Here is a 20,381-nt window from a genome sequence, read left to right as displayed (position 1 = left end):
CAGAAGAAAAAGGCCAGAAAGAAGAAAAATTAGAATAAAGAAAAATGAAGAATGGGAAGTCCTACTGAAACCTAAAAAGAGCAGGACAAAATAAAGTGGGAGATCCTGAGCCAGAAGCTGCTTTTGCTTTCAATGGTGACCCTTACGAGATGTCGAATAATTGAGGGAAAAAAAAGCAAGTGTGTATACCTGTGTCTTCTCGTGATTGTGTGCCAGGTATCCTGATTCTCTTCAATGCAGCATGACAACATGTCACATAACCAGACTTGTTCTGAAGTTCTCTCTAATAGTTTTCATAAGAGATACCAGCCTTGGTTCAGAAGCAACACTCTCACTGTCAATTACATAATAATTTAGCATTTAATTGTATTCAAGTGGTGGCCATTAATAGGGGATTCAATTGTACTCAAGCACCACAAGGTCTGGAGTATATGATTAGTTCCTGGAATTACATTTTACTTTAAGGTGATGTGTTTCCTTTGGCTTTCATTACAGTGGTCCTCTATGGGGCTATCACTAGTTACATTTTTATTGATTGGCTCTCAAAGAGAGAGTACGCAGGATGCAATTACAAAATAGATTCATGATGGAGCACTCAAATTAGTAAGATTATTTTTAGTCTGCATCTCTGTAAATAAAAGTTTATATGTCTGTAGAGCTTTGGCTCCAATTCTACACTTCACTGCCTGGCTAGCTGGATTAGTAGAAACCTCTGAGCCAGAAGGATGTCTGTTCAAGCCTAACCCACACACAATCGCATAATCCAGGCCGACACTTCAATGCACTACTAAGGAATATAGTTTTTTTTTGAGATGCTTTATTTGAAATGTAACATGAAACCAAACCCCTGTTTACCCCCCTCAGGTGGGCACAAAAACTCCAATGTTAGCATTATTAGTGTGGTTAGGGAATTCCTTATGTTTTGGTCAGTATGGAACCATCATCCTACATAAATAAAGTGATTATCAAGTAGTTACCTTATTTCCTTACTTAAAAACACTCAAAATATTTAATTTGTTGTAAAGGGCTTTGGAAGTTCTCAATATGTTTTCACTGTCACAAAGGCATTATATAAACGTTAGTTCTCTTTTTTTTCTTGTAATCCACGAAGATTTTACAGTTGTTCACTAATGAGGGCCTTAATCATAAAATACCATTCTGAAAAATCCACAAATTAGGTGACAAATATTTAGAACATTTCAAATGTAAATTCAGAAAAATGGACCATTGTTGCAGAAGTCCTATTCAGTTCAACCCTACCCATTTGATTACAGCCATTTACATTCTGAGGAAGCCCCAACTAGTGGTCAGTTTGCCACTAAACATCCATTATTAGAGCCGAGTAAGCTCCTTGGACAAGGTTCTGTTACAGATGAGAAACACAAGATAACCCTCAAATTCTTGTTACATAGGTTCATGTCCTAGGGATACAGGTGAAATCCCACCATGGTAGCTGGTGAAATTTAAACTCAACAGAAAAAGTTGGAATGAGAGTTTAATGGTGAACATAGGCCACTGTCAAATGTCACAATATCCCAGATTCATTAATATCTATGAGGAAAGAAAATCTGCCATCCTCAACTGGTCTGATTTCCTGTGACTCCAAGCCCAGAACAATGCAGCTGACTGTTAGGTTAACTCTTGCCCTCTGGGTAATTTGAGACTGCCAATTAATACTAATCAAGCTAGTGAGTGCCACATCTCATGAGTTTCTTTATAAAATTACAGTCAACACAACAAGAGGTTTTACTATAGGTGATCAAAATAGGTCATAAGAAAAAATCTGTACAAGTCATATCCCCAGAGGATTACAGACTGCTGTCTCTGTGGAGACACAACTGGCAGTGAATTTGATCTGAGGATCACCACACCTCAGATAAGCATTGACACTATTGACATCACTGTGCTTCAATTACCAGCCAACTGAGCTAACCAATTCCCAGGAACATCCTAAAACAGGAGAGATAGGCACTGAGGCAGAGAATTAAGGGAGGAAATTCCAAAGCTTAAAGGATGGGCAACTGACCAGACAATATCAAATACTAAATCTACAAAAGTCATAGGTGTTAAAGGGGCCAGATTTGAAGACTGGCTATTCTCAAGAAAGCAATAAATTTGTCTGTCATTTGGAAAATCCAGTGTTTATTGTGATCATGGAGTCAACCAAAGACCTATTTTACGGTGAATAAAAAAGATCTCTCAAATAGATTATCACCAACTTATCTCATTCCAGATTTAGAACAGAATAATTTCTTAACAGTGGAGATAAACTCAGTAAAAATGTGAGAGAAGATTTGCATAACAGTTTGGGGGAGCAAATCACTGAATAGACCCTGTGACCAGATTGTCTGGCATATGCATTCTTCCTGGAGATTTGGCAGTTACCTGAAGTCATAGTTCATAAGAAAAACAACACATCATTGTATATACTGGGTGTATAAGCAAGCCTCCTTTTCAGACATTACATGTTATATTTACAGTGCTAGTGAGACTCCAATGGTCTCCCCAGAAATGCATGTTTTACTTATCAGTACTGTACAATCGGGTTTAAGAAATTAAACAGACAATTTGGGGATATTGCAAAAGTGCACGGTGCACGGCCACTATTTGTATCAGAAATAGATGACATTTCAAAATGACAACCATGCACTTCAAAGTCAACAGTTCACTTTTATACTTGCACATAGGTTGACCTCACTTTTAGAGAGATTCATTGCAACAATTCAATGGTCCACTTGCACACCAATATCCAAATATTCTATATTATGCCCACTAACAATGCAATGTAAAGAAATAAATCTCCTGAATTGGTGAATATTATTTTAAAATGTGAAAATTAATCCAAGAAATTATGTTTAGGCAACTAGCATCCATTTTTAAACTAAGATTTGTTTATCCAGGTTGAACATTATTAAAGTCTGTTATGTGTGCTATACTACAGTAAGCATCTCCTCTGTGCTTTGCAGCGCACAGCAGTACTGTGCAGGTGGGTCAGGGATTACGGGCAACACTTTGCTCAGATACCAGCAGGCAGCACACAGGAGCAAAGTGTGCACCAGTGGAACACTGCTTAACATTTACACTGCCTCGCTCACTTCATTACAATTTTTGGTTAAATAATGAACAGACCATGTTACCACTTCCTAAGGGAATCTGAAAATTATAAATAAACCCCGAAACCCATAAAATGGAAAAAAGAGATAATATTGACAAACCTAAAGAACACCACTTCACAATGGTTATTTCCACGACACCTGATCAAATATTTCAGTTCTGAATCTCAGTACGTAAAGAAAAAGGCATTTCAAACCAAGTTGGAATTTATTACAATCCAGCACACAGGATTAGAAGAATTTACTGAATATTTCTACTAACCTTAAAAAAGGCAATCCTTCAAGAGAATATTAACTTCACTAACTTGCTGTTTGAAAGGCACATTACAAATTTATACCTTTTCTTAAAGAAAATCCTTTAATTAATTTTGATTTCTGCAACATTAAATACCAAATTCAGACAAAAGAACATCCAGCAACTAAAAATGTAAAGTTTGATTAAGGTGACCTTTAAAATGATTGATGTACAATTTGCTCAGTTTAATCATTCTCAGTGAACTTGTACAGTACCTGTTATATTGTTCAACACATCCTTGAGATGATTGAAACTATTTAGAAGTAGATCTTGCTCTTCCTCCTGAAATAAAATTGAAAATATACACAATAAACATGCTGATTTAAGGAACATATTGTTCTATACAACACAAAAAGCAAATGGAGAAATGTGCATTTTAGAATTTGAAGTGCCTAGCCATATCTAATACAGATTTGCACCCTTTGGCAACCTGTAATTAATGGAGTGCTTTAAAGATCAGTACTGGAACCACAATTATTTACAATAAATATAAACAACTTGCATGAGAAAAATGATTGTACTATAGCCAAGCATGTAAAAATAGGTGTGAAGGCAAGTGGGTAAGGATGACACAAAGTCAGCAGAGGGGTGGAAACTTGTCAAGCAAGTGAACAAAAACTTGGCAGATGGAATATAATTTGGGAAGATGTATGGTTATGCACTTTTAGCAGAAAGAGTGGAGGAGCTGAATAGCATTTAAATTGGTAAAGACTGAGGAATTCTCCAGGAGAGGGAGATTTCGGAGTTCTCATGCATGAATCACAAAAAGCTAGCATCCAAGTCCAGTGAATAATAAGAAAGGCAAATGGAATGTTGACCTTTATTCCAAAGGGAATGGATTTTACAAGGAGGGAGGCTTCCTAAAACAAGCACAAGTCAGATTACAGCTGGAATACTGTGAACAATTTTGGGCCTCTTATCTAAGGAGAGATATATTGGTATTGGAAACATTCCAGAAGGTTTACAAGGCTGATACCAGGTAGGAAAGGTCCGTCTTATGAAGAGAAGTTGAGTAGGTTATACCTGTACTTATTGGAGTTTAAAAAGAATGTGAAAATTGAAATACAAGATTCTTAGTGAACTTGACAAGGTAGATGCAAAAATGTTGTTTCTCCTTGTGGGAGAGTCTAGGACCACAGGGCATAATCTCAGAATAAGGGCTCCTACATTTGAGAGAGATAAGGGGGAAATACCTTTCTCAGAGGACAGCGAATCTCTGGAATTTTTACCACAAAGGGCTGGTCATTAAGCATAATGAAAGCCAAGACTGACAGATTTTTAATCAGTAAAGGAATCATGGATAATAGGGAAAAAGCAGGAAAGTGAAGCTGAGTATTATCAGAACAAATATGATCTCATTGAATGATGGACCAGACTTGGGTGAATGGCCTACTTCTGCTCCTATGTACAGACAGAGATGTACAGCGTGGAAAGAGATCCTTTGTTCCAACTCGTCCATGCCGACCAGACATTCTAAATTCATCTACTCCTATTTGCCAGAATTTGGCACATATCCTTCCATACGCTTCCTATTCTTATATCCATCCAGATGACTTTTAAATGTTGTAATTATGCCAGCCTTCGCCACTTCCTCTGACAGCTTATTCCATACATGCACCACCCTCTGCATGGAAGAAGTTGCCGTTATATCCTTTTAAATCTTTCCCCACTCACCTTATATCTATGCTCTCTAGTTTTGCACTCCACTACAATGGGAAAAAGACCTTGACTATTCACTCTATCCATGCCCCTCACAATTTTATAAATCTCTAAGGTCACCCCTTAGCCTCTGACACTCCAGAGAGAATAGCCTCAGCCTACTCAGTCGCTCAAACCCTCCAATCCTGGCAACATTTTCGTAAACCTTTCCTGAACCCTTTCAAATTTAACAGCATCTTTCTGATAGCAGAGAGACTAGAATTGAACACTGTATTCCAAAAGTGGTATGGCCTGTACAGCCACAATAAGACCTCCCAACTCCTGTATTCAATGCAATGACCAATAACGACAAGCGTACAAACGCGTTCTTCACTAACCTGTCACTTTCGAGGAACTATGAACCTGCATTCCATGATCTTTGTTCTGCAACATCTCCAGGACTTTAACATAGGGTCAACAAGTCCTGCGCTGGAAGTCCCTACCAAAATGTAGCACCTCATATATATCAAGATGAAACTCCGTCTGCCACTCCTCAGCCCACTGGGCCATCTGATCAAGGTCCTGTTTCAATGAGGTAACCAATTTTGGTGTCACCTGCAAATTTACTAATTATGTCACTTACATTCAGATCCAAATCATTTATATAAATGATAAACAGCAGCGGACCCAGCACATTTCCCTGAGGCACACTGCTGGACATAGAGCCAAGTGGTGGAGGGTTTCCCTTCAGACTGGAGGCCTGTCTCCTGCCTTCTATCAATTTTATATCCAAATGCCTAGTTTGCCCTGTATTCTATGTGATCTAACCTTGTTAACCAGTCTACCATGTAGAATGCATCATTGAAGCCCATATACACAACATGCACCATTGTGCCTTCAACAATCCTCTGACATTTCTTCAAAAAGCCCAATCATCTGATAGGGGAGGGATCAGACATCACTGGGGAGGCCATGGCCAAATAATCCCGAAACCCATGAAACTTTCATGGGACCAGGTTCATGACCCACCATGTCAGTTAGTGGCATTTGAATTCAGTAGAAACCTCGAATTAAGAGTTTAATGACGACCATAAAACCAGATGGAGAATTCCATCTGGTTCACTAATGTCCTGCCATCATAACCTGGTCTAGCCTACAATGTGACTCCACACCCACAGCACTGTGATTGACTCTCATCTACATGCTAGGCAATTATGATTGGCAATCAATGCTGGCCTGGCCAACAATGCCCACATTCCGTGAATAAAATATATTTTAAAAACTTATGGTCTTAGTCCTAATTCTCTTCTGGACAATGTATTGTAAATTCTAGCTAGAATTAAGGGTGAACCGTAATATATTTGACTTCCACCTCAGAGATTAATGAGTTCCAAATTTGGATGCTTCACTGTAAACTAAATACAACATGGTGCAAGACTTTAAAAACCCCATACAGCAATGACACCAGCAAATGCTAAACTTGCTGCGACAAAGTTTGAAACCACGTTCAATTTAGGGGCAATATTTTCTGAGCCCTTGTCTGGTACTCAATGTAGGCATGGCTATTAATGCTTCATAGGTAAATTGCTGCTTTAAAAAAATGTTGCATTGGAAATGCATAAACACCAAGTAGCGTCACTGAGTGAACTACTCCAGTCAGAATTGAACTTTCTCTGCTCAAAACAGAGCAGATGAAAATGAAGTCAAAATGATAATTTAGGAATGATCATAACGATTTAGAGGAATTCATGGCAATTTTGAAGACAGATCCATTTACATTTATAAATGCAATCCAAGTATTCAACGGGAATCTTTCTGAAAATGCATTATATTACGCTAGGAGCAATGTTCAGTGAATGCAATCAAAAAGTAGGAACAAGCTCAGGATCTTTTTTTCACAGCACAATGTCATATTGTCATGAAGTGGCCAGTTTATCCATCAATACCAATTCAATCATTATTCCAAGAAACCACTCACCAGAATTTCCATACCACTATCTTCTACTCGCAGTGCCATTATTACTACCACCATAATGAGCATGTTGAAGATTCCATGTGCATGTGAGAAGGTTATACAAACCTTGCAAAATATCCATATTACAGAGGAGGAAGTGCTGGATGTCTTGAAATGCATAAAAGTGGATTAATGTTCCAGGACATGATCAGGTGTACCCTAGAAGTATGTGGGAAGCTAGAGAAGTGATTGCTGGGCCCCTTGCTGAGATATTTGTATCATTGATAGTTACAGGTGAGGTGCTGGAAGACTGGAGCTTGACTAACCCGGTGCTACTGTTTAAGAAGGGTGGTCAGGACAAGCCACGGGACTATAGACCAGTGAGCCTGACGTCGGTGGTGGGCAAGTTGTCGAAGGAAATCCTGAGGGACAGGATGTACATATATTTGGAAAGACAAGGACTGATTAGGGATAGTCAACATGGCTTTGTGCGTGGGAAATCATGTCTCACAAACTTGATTGAGTTTTTTGAAGAAGTAACAAAAAGTACTGATGAGGGCAGAGCGGTAGATGTGATCTATATGGACTTCAGTAAGGCGTTCGACAAGGTTCCCAATGTGAGACTGATTAGCAAGGTTAGATCTCTCAGAATGCAGGGAGAACTCACCATTTGGATACAGAACTGACTCAAAGGTAGAAGACAGAGGGTGGTGGTGGAGGGTTGTTCTTCAGACTGGACGCCTGTGACCAGAGTGCCACAGGGATCGGTGCGGAGTCCTCTACTTTGTCATTTACATAAATGATTTGGATGCGAGCATACAGTTAGTAAGTTTGCAGATGACACCAAAATTGGAGGCAGCGTGGACAGCGAAGAGGGTTACCTCAGATTACAACATGATCTTGACATGATGGGCCAATGGGCTGAGAAGTGGCAGATGGAGTTTAATTCAGATAAATGCGAGGTGCTGTATTTTGGGAAAGCAAATCTTAGCAGGACTTCTACACTTAATGGTACGGTCCTAGGGAGTGTTGCTGAACAAAGAGACCTTGGAGTGCACATTCATGGCTCCTTGAAAGTGGAGTCGCAGGTAGATAGGATAGTGAAGAAGGCGTTTGGTATGCTTTCCTTTATTGGTCAGAGTATTGAGTACAGGTGTTGGGATGTCATGATGCGGCTGTACAGGACATTGGTTAGCCCATTTTTGGAATATTGCGTGCAATTGTGGTCTCCTTCCTATCGAAAAGACGTTGTGAAACTTGAAAGGGTTCAGAAAAGATTCACAAGAATGTTGCCAGGGTTGGTGGATTTGAGCTATAGGGAGAGGCTGAACAGGCTGGGTCTGTTTTCCCTGGAGCTCGGAGGCAGAGGGGTGACCTGATAGAGGTTTATAAAATTATGAGGGGCATGGATAGGATAAGTAGACAAAGTCTTTTCCCTGGGGTCGGGGAGTCCAGAACTAGAGGGCATAGGTTTAAGGTGAGAGGGGAAAAATACAAAGGAGCCCGTCGGGGCAACTTTTTCACACCAAGGGTGGTACGTGAATGGAATGAGCTGCCAGAGGAGGTGGTGGAGGCTGGTACAATTGCAACATTTAAGAGGCATTTGGATGGTTATATGAATAGGAAGGGTTTGGAGGGATATGGGCTGGGTGCTGGCAGGTGGGACTAGATTGGGTTGGGTTATCTTTTTGGCATGGACGGGTTGGACCGAAGGGTCTGTTTCCATGCTGTACATCTCTATGACGAAGTTGTGGTCTCTGTGAAATGATGCTGCTAACATTGCCAAGTTTCTGAAAAATTATCTGTGCTTAATTTTCGTGGATAAAGCATATAAACCCAAATAATCTGTATTGCAATGTAACTGTAACTTTTGTGCTCGATGTGTTGAAACAAAAAGATAACAGTTGATATGTTACTTTTTATTTTATCCTAGACTAATAGTTTTTTTCTAGCTCAGGATTTTAAGGCAATTGGTCCAAGGTAGATGGTTGGACTTAGGAAACAGATCAACCGCAACCTCACCAAATGTCAGAAAGTGCTCTAGAATCCGAATTGCCGATTCTTATCTCCACTTTCTTTGTATTAAACACCTCGTGCACAGATGCAGATCTGTCACCATGAGTCAAGTCACTTTCAGACCAAAGTCCTCAGTGTGAAAGATGAATACTGAACCAGATTATCAATCACTAAAAACTCCAAAAATATACTGTTAATATTTCTACAGCAGAAATTTATTTCCTTGGGGTTAATACACTCGTAATGACTGAATTAATATAATTGTACCTTCACTATAACAAAAGTCTGCACATGCATTCTAAAAGATTGAAAATATCACTGAGCAGTAATTACTGTAAAACAATTGTGGAATATGGATAAGGAAGTGGCAGTTGGGAGTAATTAGTTCAAGACATCCAGAGAGTGCGCTTTTTCAAAATTTAGTGAAACGACTTTCATTTGTTGGTTCCACATAATGATCATGTATCAGAGGAAGTATTCTAATCGAACAATAGCTGAATACACCTCCCGTGATAAACAACATTAGTTCTAACAATACCATGTTAGTTTTCAAATGAGCCACATGACATAAAAGTGATGTGAGAAAAAAAATCAGCACCCAGCTGATACTACAGTCAAATAACAGCACGCAGCAGATACATCACAGTAAAAACTATGACATACCTGATACGGCCTTGTTGTTTTGCTCTCCCCAAGTAACGAAGCCTGCAGCAGCATGGAAGATGGAAAACAAAGCAGTAAAAAAAAAATTGAAAAAGCCATGAACTAGAAAGGGCAGCTGAGAAAAGCTAGCATCTTCTGATTCATTTCACAATGTGGCCACATCGATATACTGGAGAGGTTCACTCAACTAATTCTCACCTTCATTTTTAGACCCTGTAGTTAAAATACCAACAAATAAATTTCCAAACAATTAATCAGTCTAGCACTATGATACTTGTTGGAAAGAACACTTGTGCAGAAACCAGACTCGGCCAGATTTAGGATTCTCGGGACTGGGACTGTTACGACATGGGGTTAACCCTTCTGCTAATTTAAACTAGACAAACAGAAAAGTTCACCTTGCCTCATAATCCATAAAAGTCTGAGTGAAAAACCCCATTATTTAAACAAAAATGTAACAATTTATTCTTTAACTCCAAAAATAAAGAACAGTAAACAACTATCTACACCGCATACCTCCTCTGTCTGATCAATTTATCTACCTCCCACTCTACTACACTATACTGATCTGATAAAACCCTCTGATTAACGATTTACAAAAAAAATTTTAAAAAAAACAGCCAGCTGTGAGTCTTCCCTTTGTAGTCTCCTCTCTAGATTTTTCTGGGCCTTTTCTTCAGTCTTCTGCTGCACAGATTTCATATGAACAGGTACCTTTCAGACAGCGAATCAGCGGGCAGTCTGAGTTTGTTGGTGCTCTTTGCTGCTTGGCCAACTGTTCAAAATGCCTGATTTTTATATCCTAAAACATCAGATCGTATTGTTGGTTTGATGTTGTCAAAATAGTAAAATTCAAATTCGATTGGATTTTGGTACCATGGGGTAGAAGTTAAACTGATTGGCCACATTTGGATTTGTTGTGTACCATAACAACAGTTCAGCTATTTGTTTCCAGGCCAAATGTTCCATTTTTAAATTTTTCAGCACACTGTGCTGTTGAGTCCTTGCCAGCTTTCACTCTCTCAAAGGTACAGTACGCCTACAACTTCATAATAGGACTCATCACCTTAACCCATATATTAAGTACTGCAAATAAGTCATAGCTCAGAGGATCAAAGATATTAGGAAACCAAGTTTAACACAGAAGGGTACCTACACAAGAAACCAATAGAGAAAAATTCACAATGTAACACGGAATAGAGTAAATATTTTAAAAGCAAGAGCAGCAAATTTTAAAAACATTTATCAGCTAAAAGAATGCAGTACATAGTTCCTATACAGTAATGTAACAACAAGTTAACTGATTTAACATCAAGGAACAGAAATTCCAACCAAGAAAGACATGAAAAACAACCAAAAGCAAACAGATACTAATTGGCTCCATATAGAAATATTTCAGTGCTAATTGTGCTGAAAGCGTTTATTTTGGTGATTAAAATTAACTCTTACTTATTCTGGGAGTTGAAGTAGTAAACGTTTGAGAATCTCCACAAATAAATAAAAGCAATTACAATTTTTAGCCTTGGAGAAATTGTCTTTTCAATGTACTGGGTTACCATTCACAAGCTTAAGAGCATTGCTGGCACACTTGGCTTATCACTAAACATCTTTATTACATTTTCTGATATTGTATTCTGGTGGCCATTCAAACCACTTTGCAGCAGTTCACCCAAGAGACTTATGCTCTCTCCATTATCTGCACCAACATAGAATCATAGAGTCATAGAGATGCACAGCATGGAAACAGACCCTTCGGTCCAACCCGTCCATGCCAACCAGATATTCCAACCCAATCTAGTCCCACCTGCCAGCACCCGGCCTGATTAACCAGAAATTAGCAATCCCTTAAATGAAATAATACAGTCACTAAATTTCTCACTTTGGACTAATATAAAAAAACTAAGATGCCGGAAATCTGAAATAATAAAAACAAACTGCTGGAAATACTCAATATAGCATCCTATGAGATGTTAACACTTGTTTTTCTCTCTCCTCAAATGTTGCTTGATATAGAGTTGTACAGTCATAGAGATGTACAGCACGGAATACAGACCCTTCAGTCCAACTTGTCCATGCCAACCAGATATCCCAACCCAAGCTAGACCCACCTCCAGCATTTGGCCCATATCGCTCCAAACCTTTCCTATTCATATACCCATCCAAATGCCTTTTAAATGTTGCAATTGTACTAGCCTCCATCACTCCCTCTGGCAGCTCTTTCCATACACATACCACCCTCTGCATGAAAAAGTTTCCCCTTAGGTCACTTTTATATCTTTCCCCTCTCACCCTAAACCTATGCCCTCTCATTCTGAATTCCACCACCCCAGGGAAAAGACTTGGCTATTTATCCTATCCATACCCCTCATTTTGTTAAACTTCTATGAGATCACCCCTCTGCCTCTGACGATCAAGGGAAAACAGCTCTAGCCTATTCAATCTCTCCATATAGATCAAATCCTCCAACCCTGGTAACATCCTTGTAAATCTTTTCTGAACCCTTTCAAGTTTCACAAAATCGTTCCGATAGGAAGGAGACCACAATTGCACGCAATATTCTAACACTGGCCTAACTAATGCCCTGTACAGCCACAACATGACCTCCCAACTCCTGTACTCAATACTCTGACCAATAAAGGAAAGTATACAAAACACCTTCTTCACTATCCTATCTACCTGCGACTCCACTTTCAAGGAGCTATGAACCTGCACTCCCAGGTCTCTTTGTTCAGCAACATTCCCGAGGACTTTAGCATTAAGTGTATAAGTCCTGCTAAGATTTGCTTTCCCAAAATGCAGCACCTCGCATTTTTCTAAAGTAAACGCCATCCGCTACTTCTCAGCCCATTGGCCCATCTGATCAAGATCCGTTGCAACCTTCCACCATTTTCCTGTTTTTGAACTGTTCAATATTAAACAAAAGTCTGATTTTACAGGTTAAAAGAATCAACGATTTAAAATTCCACTGAAATAATAAATAAACGCAAAAATATACAAGGAATAAATTCCGAAGTAAGTTAGTAGCACAAAACTAAGTAGGGCTGTGTGCACTAAGGAGATTAAGAAAAATTGCGTGTGTAGACAAATTCACAGCAGTGTAACATGGAGGAGTGTGAAGTTGCCATTTTGACAGAACAAAAAGCACAGCAGAGTATTATTTAAATAGTGATACAGTGGGAAAGATTAGTGTACAAAAAGGACCTAGTGTCCCTGTACACCAGAAAACAAGCATCAAGGTGCAGCAAGCAGTTAGGAAGGCAAATGATGCGTTGAACTTCATTGCAAGAGGGTTTGAGTATGGAAGCAACAAAGTCGTACTATGGCTGTACAGGGCCTTGGTGAGATCATATCTAAAATACTTTTAGTCACCTTATCCAAAGCATAACTGCAACAGAAGGAATGCAGCAAAGGTTCACGAAATTGATTCCCAGGGATAGCATGTTTGTCAAATGAGGAGAGATTCAGTTGACTGGGCCTGTACTTACTGGAGCTCAAAGGAAAGAAGGGTGATTGTATTGAAATGTTAAAATTCTGACAGGACTAGAGAAACTGAATGCAGGGATGACATTTCCCCTGCCTGGTGGTATCCAAAGCAAACGGCCATGGTCTCAGCATACTCAAATCGGCCATTTTGGACTGGGATAAGAAATTTGTCAGAGGATAGTGAACCTGTGGAATTCTCTATCACAGATGCCTGTGAGGCCAAGTCAACAAATATGGTTAAAAGAAAGAAATTGATAAATTACTGGATTCTAAAGGTGTAAAGAGGTACAGAGAAAGAACAGGAGTATGGTGATGAGATAGAGGTTCAACCATGATAATGCTAAATGGTGGAGCAGAGTCAATGGGCAAAATGTTTCTGCTTGCTATTTTTCTAGTTATGCGTGGTAATAAAGATCATTGGATGTGCCAAAACATTTCTAAATGGGCAGATATGAAGATTTCTTTTTCATTACAGATTGTGGAAGAATGTATCACAATGTAAGTTTACGTTTTAAAGAACTCAACATGAGCTTGGATTTGAATGAGTCACTAACATTTCTGAAAAAATTTCTAAACTTCTCCAATCATTAGCTTTCAGCCAGCAGGGGTTAGGAGCTCTCTATCAATCTTTTGCTAAGCATGGCACAGGCAATGGCACATACTTCCCAGCATGCATAAGGGATGGCTTGAGAATATGTCCTCAAACAATGAACACAATTATACTGAATGATTACAATTGTTACAAACAACACTCTAAAAATAAGGGAAGCAGAAACTTTTCACAACTCCATCAGAAACATTTTTTTATCTCATTCAAGCACATGTTCCAAACAGAGAACTGTAAACGCAGACTTTTAAACAAGAAATTCGCAGAACCAGACGGTTCCTGTTCATGACAATTACAGTTTAAATCTGAGAAGTAATCTGTTTCTTTATCAATAAAAATTTCTAATCACAACAGACTCACTGGCTTGTATTTCTTTGCACTCACCTTTTTAAAAAAGGTAACACTCCGATGAAACATCATGGTTGCTCCCTACACTCTTCTGTAGCCAGAATCAGACAAATCTGTTCAATGCTCTGGTACATCCTAATAATTCTCCCTCTTTCAGCATTCGAGTACCTAGCCTCTTCTTGGTACCCTACAGTGCCAGCAATGTTACTATTATTTACTGACAATGTGATGAATCAGAACTGGAAAATTAGATGTTGCCATGACACAGTCATGCAACATACAAGTTAAGAATCTGTCATTCAGAAAAATGAATCTTCCTAAATACATCCTGCTAAAGGATTATTGCCCACACGAGAAACATTTATGAAGTTTTATTAGAAAACTAATAAACATGTTTGTTACTGAGTTTGCAACGGTATACAAGAATCCAAAGAAATTCATAACCCACTTTGGCATGCTGCCTCGCAATACAATCATTTGGAACATAACAACTGCCAATAAGTACCTGGACAGAAAGGACAAAAGCAACTTCCAGTTTAGCAGTTTCTGCTGAAATCAGTGCCTTTCAGATGAAGATAGAATCAGATGCATCTCTGATATTGCATATGGTGTGATAGTTGCCAATACATTGGGCCCAGGCACAAACATGGAAGATGTTCTATTTAATGACACAGCGAAGGACGACAGAAACTCCACAACTACACAACAAAAAGAGAAGTTGTAGAGGGGTGACATAAAAGAACAGTGGACCCTGAAGAAATTTCTATCTTGCAATGCTAAATAGATAATATGAACACAAAGTTACTTGAACACAAAGTTACTCTTCATTGCTCCCAGCAAAGATAAGGTTGGAAAACTAGGAATTAACCGAACCAAAGAAGCTTCAGTTGATATGCAGATTTCAACTCTCAAACTTGAGAAATGAATTTAAATGAATGACATTTAATATTTTAGAACTGAAAAATAATGACAATCATACAACTTCAGCAAAAATGGGTTTAATTGTGTGAATGCTTTCTCCTGTGGCTATTTTGAATTGTGACCTCTGTCCTTCAGTGTTTGGGACAACATGATAGCTATTCCTTTGTCACACTTGATGCCAGTGATTTAGCTTTATGATGCTCAGAATAGCAAAACAACACACTGAGCATAGCAGTTATCCTGGATCCAGCACGGACTTGTCCACAGTGATGCTAATTTTTTTTGGTTATTTCACTTGTGGGTGTTGTATTGCCGTCTCGGTATTTATTGCCCATTCCTAATTGCCTTTCAGAAGCTGCTTTCTTAAAACGCCACAGTCCATGTGCTGTAGGCACATGTAAATACAATGCCCTTCGTGAAGGAACTCGAGGATTTTGAGCCAGCGACACGGAAGGAATGACAATATTTTACTAATCAAACTGGTGGGTGGCTTGGAGGGGAATTTGCAGGTGGTGGTTTTGCATGTATCTGCTGCCTTTGTACTTTGAGATGTCAGTGGCCGTGAGTTTGGAAAGTGCTATCTCAGGATTTTCAGCAAATTTCAGCAGTGTATTTTTTTGGTAATATACACAGCTGTCACTGAGTGTTGGTAGAGGAAGCAATACTTATTTGTCAATGTGGTACCAATTAAGCAGGTTGCCTTGTCCTGGGTACTACCAAGCTTACTGAGTGCTTTTGAAGGTGCATTCATCCAGGCAGCTTGGTAGCATTCCATCACACTCTTTACTTGTGCTTTACACGCTTGGGGAGCCAGAAGATGTGTTACCTAGTGCAGTATTACTAACATGTGGCTGACTCTTTATTTATTTAATTATTTATAAGTGCTAAAATTGAAACAATAAAATTAAGTGCTACTAGCTAACAAATATTAACTGATTCCAAAACTACCAAATTAAGAGCAACAAGTTTTCTGAAAAAGTGACTAAATATTTTGATTTTTAAAACTTTATCCACAACAGTACCTCTACATCATAATTATATTGATGAAGGTAATGCAGTTAATGTCACTTCAGTATTTGACAAGGTCCCACATGGAAGGCTGGTAGCCACTATATTAATACTGTGAGTCTAGTTTTTAAAATCAATGGTAAACCTTCAGACATTGACAATGGGGAATTCAGTGACAGTAACATTTTTTAATTTCAAAGGGCACTAGACGGACTGTCTTCGATTGGAGGTAGCCATGTGTGTGGCAACAATCTTACTTGCCGCTTTTCTGCAAAGCCTGGATACTCTCAAAGTCTTGTTGCATTTGGACGTGGGCTGTGTTGTAAAGTCAAGTGAGCTCTTGACGTTTTGCCTCGTTGCACTCAACCCACTGGAATGTCAGCAGCTGAACCTCTTGGTTTTGCCTAATACTAGGCAAAGTAGGGCAGTCTGGAAAAATAGCATCCTGGAAAGGCTAAATTATGAAACTGTTTCTAAATTTAGTTTTCATGCTTCACCTATTGCCAGTGGCTAGGTAGCATTTGAACAAAGTCAAAAAGCGTGGTGCTGGAAAAGCACAGCTGGTCAGACAGCATCCAAGGAACAGGAGACTCGACGTTTCGAGCGCAAGCTCTTCATCAGGAATGTGATAAATAAAGAGCCGGCCACATGTTGGGAATTCCTGATGAAGAACTTATGCTCAAAACATCAACTCTCCTGTTCCTCAGATGCTGCCTGACCACCTGTCCTTTCCAGCACCACACTTTTTTGACTCTGATCGCCAGCATCTGCAGTCCTCACTTTATCCTAGCAGTTGAACAACACCACATCAATAATCATGACATTTCTCAAACATCACCAGGAAAGAGACATGTTTCTTTGTAAAAACACACAACCTATGCTCAAACTCTGACCAGCAGACAAGTACAGCCATGCTATCAAATTCACAGATCATCTGCAACAGACTGGGCAATCAGTCACGCTTATACCATTTAACCTACATCAATGTAACTTACCACAATAGCAAAAAGGAAAGTGCCTCAACAAAACTTACCAATGGAGTATGAGTGGTCCATCTTGAATTTCGCTTTATAGCGCCAACAACACTATTTATTTCACCTTGCACAATATAAATGCTTTTATCGATCATTGTGAAGAATCTGCAAACAATGAAATGGAAACTTCATAAGAATTGCCAAGACAGGATTGCATTCAGTTGTGTGTATATATTTATTAAAATACATACCCAAATTATTTTTAAAGCTGGAAACAGAATTTCATTCTTAGTCATAACCACATTATTATAAATTATAAAAACAAGGATATCCAATAGGGATGATTACTACAATCTAATTCAAACTTAATCAATATCACCTAAAATTAAATACAATGCAAATTCCTTTGTATTCCTGTGCTGGGTGTGGAGTTCAGCATGTAGAAGATGGACAGTACAGTTTAATCTCAATCTTATGCCATTATAGCTATTCGCAAACACGTTCTGAGTATTTAGTGTTGGCATTCCTTGGCTAATCCCAGGGGAAAGAATTGACTATATTATTTATTACCTAGTGGTCTCAAAGGGAAAGGGCATATTTGACATCACCGCAAACCAATTTGACTCTCGTGGTGTGTTATGGACCAGACCAAGCCCCCTTCAATGTCCTAGACCCTAACTTTTTCTTATTTGAAGGCAAGTGTAAGGTACTGTGTTCCAGATATTATTCGATTGTTACACTCCTCGGCTTTAAGCAAAACCCACTTTACTCTAACTGTACAGTTAAAATACAAACAAAAGAAAGAGGAATTGGTATAACTTTAAGTGGAAAATTTAACAGAATAATAGATTATTTAATTGGCAAACAAACACTTCCAATAATAGTAACATTCCATAAATACAGAATAAATAAAAATTGAATGATTGCAGATGCTCAAAATCATAAACAAAAACACAAACTGCTGGAAAATTCAGGAAGAGACATCGTCACACATGCAATTCTGGCAGCAGATAGAACTCCAGCTTTTAGCTGTAACAGAGGAATAACAGCTTCCACAGCCAAGTTCAAAACTCCAACAACTGCTGAAAGCTAAACTAAAACAATGATCCTGTGGAGCCTGACCACACCCATTCATGCTGCTTATATTGTTCAAACTTTAAAAAAATACGCAAGGCCTGACAAGATGTTTACTTTATTGGCTTGTAACAGACTGCTCATCACCTCTGTCTCAACATCTCTAATAACAAAAAATTGACAAATTGTACTTCTTAAAACCATACTATATCACAGATGAATCAACTGGAGTTAACTATAGTAAACCAACTCACGATCTGGATTTACCATGGGGTGTAAATACAACCTCTGTAAACATTTCAAAGTTAAAATATGATGTAGGTGCAGTTCAGGATACAGGAGCAGATCCGACGATCAACCCCTCAGATCTGCTTCACCAATCAACTAGATCATGGCTAACGGCCTTAGTCCATTTCCAGAGACTGCCCCATATCTCTTTGACATTGTCAATACCAAAAAATTATAGCATCTGTTTTGAATATACCCAATAACAATCTTCACAGCCCTTTGGTCAGAGAACTACAAAGAACTTACACCCTCACTGTGAAAATATTCCACATTATCGCAATCCTAAACAGTCTACCAGTTATTCTGAGGTTATCTTCATGATTTAGCCTCCTCCAGACTAGGGTAACACCCTTCTTGCAACCATATGTGCAGGAATATCCATTTTGCAGAATTAGTTCTTTGCTTTGTTACTGTTGCATTGCATCATGCTTAAAAATATATAAAAATATTTATGCTTCAAAGTTAACCCACTTTTAAGTCAAACCCATAAGTACTACACCAAATTTACTGAAAACTAAATACTTGAAAAGCCATTTAGAGCACCAGAAAACTCTTTGGAAAATCCTGTAGGTTTCTAAAAGTGTATACATTAATGCCAGTCTACAACAGAATCTTGAAAAATTATTGCATGCCACTTTGTTTTCCATTATAATATAGTCCAAGATCACAGGCCAAATTAATCATTTTTAATGAATCAATGGGAATCAGTACCTTGGTTGCAGCAATTATAATTATGGTGCCAAGCCTGAACTAAAAGAACACAGAGTAAATGCCATTAGTGGAACAAATAGAAAATTGTGCCAAAACTATTGAGTTAACAGCAACCAGTTTTTTTGAGAAGATTTGTTGCTCAGGTTGATGATAACAAAACTTTCAAGCTCAGCAAGCAAACTTACAGATAGGTGACTAAATATATTGATGAGGGTAGTGCAGTTGATGTAGTTTACATAAACTTCAGAAAGGCTTTGACAAGGTTCTTCCTGGAAGGCTGGTTCAAAAGGTAACAGCCCATGGGATCCAAGGCAAGTTGGTAAACTGAATCCAAAACTGGCTTGCAAATAGGAGGCAAATGGTGATGATGAAGAGTTGTTTTTGAGATTGGAAGTCGGTGCCCAGTGTTGGACCGCAGAGATCAGTGCTGGAATTATTGTTGTTTATTATACGTTAACAACTTAAATACGAATATAAAAGGCTTAATTAACAAGTTTGCAGATGACATGCAAATTCGTGAAGCTGTTGATAGTGAGGAGGATAGTTTCAGGCCACAGTCTGATATTGATCTGCTGGTAAATTGGGCAGAGCAATGCCAGATAAAATGTAATCCTGATGGGTGCAAGGTAATGCATTTTTGGAGGTTTAACAAGAGAAGGACATACACAATGAATGATAGGTGAGTACTGAGGTAAAAATGGACCTTGGTGTACAAGTCATAGAACCCTGATGGTATAAACTCAGATAGATAGGATGGTGAAGGCAGCAGACAGGACCCTTACCTTCAAAAGCCAGAGCTTGGAATATAAGAGCAAGGAACTCTTATTACAACTTTACAAAAGATTGTTGAGGCCACATTTGGAATACTATGTGCAGTTATGGTCACTACACTATCAGAAGAACATTTTTGCACTGGAGAGGATGCAGAGCAGATTCACCAGCATGTATCAGTTATGAGGAGAAACTGGATAGACTGGGTTTGTTTACCCTGCAGCAGAGGAAGCAGATGGAGAATCAGATTGAAGTATACAGCCTTATGGAGAGCCATAGACAGGGTAGATTATAAGAATCTTTCTTCTATGGTAGATATGTTTAAGACCAGAGGGCACAAATAAGATGGAGTAGGTGCTTTACAGGAAATCTGAGAAAAAATGCTTTCACCCACAGGGGTAGAAGAAATATGGAATGTGTGACCTGACAGTTGATGGAAGCAAGTACTCTCACAACATTTAAGCAGCATCTTAAAACACCAGGGCATAGGAGGCGATGGACCAAGTGGAGGTAAATA

General features: G+C 38.8%; 1 protein-coding gene across 12 annotated transcripts in view; it reads right to left on the bottom strand.

Annotated features, from left to right (window-relative positions):
- Positions 1–20,381, bottom strand: part of gbf1 (golgi brefeldin A resistant guanine nucleotide exchange factor 1) — a 289,880-nt gene that overhangs the window by 265,802 nt on the left and 3,697 nt on the right. For 6 of the 12 annotated variants that reach the window (XM_043679174.1, XM_043679176.1, XM_043679179.1 and 3 more), the window contains exons 2-4: positions 17,080–17,185; positions 9,680–9,721; positions 3,624–3,690 (exon numbers count right to left, since the gene is read on the bottom strand). In XM_043679174.1, coding sequence (XP_043535109.1) covers positions 3,624–3,690; positions 9,680–9,721; positions 17,080–17,175 — 205 coding nt within the window. In that variant the 5' untranslated portion in view covers positions 17,176–17,185. Of the gene's footprint in view, positions 1–3,623; positions 3,691–9,679; positions 9,722–17,079; positions 17,186–20,381 lie in introns of those variants that run through there. The other 6 variants (XM_043679178.1, XM_043679181.1, XM_043679185.1 and 3 more) reach the window with 2 other exon arrangements.

This window comes from Chiloscyllium plagiosum, chromosome 38 (assembly GCF_004010195.1).
Source record: "Chiloscyllium plagiosum isolate BGI_BamShark_2017 chromosome 38, ASM401019v2, whole genome shotgun sequence".
NCBI lineage: Eukaryota > Metazoa > Chordata > Chondrichthyes > Orectolobiformes > Hemiscylliidae > Chiloscyllium > Chiloscyllium plagiosum.
The sequence above is the reverse complement of the archived record's forward strand: the minus strand, read 5'-3'. Positions and strand labels throughout refer to the sequence as shown.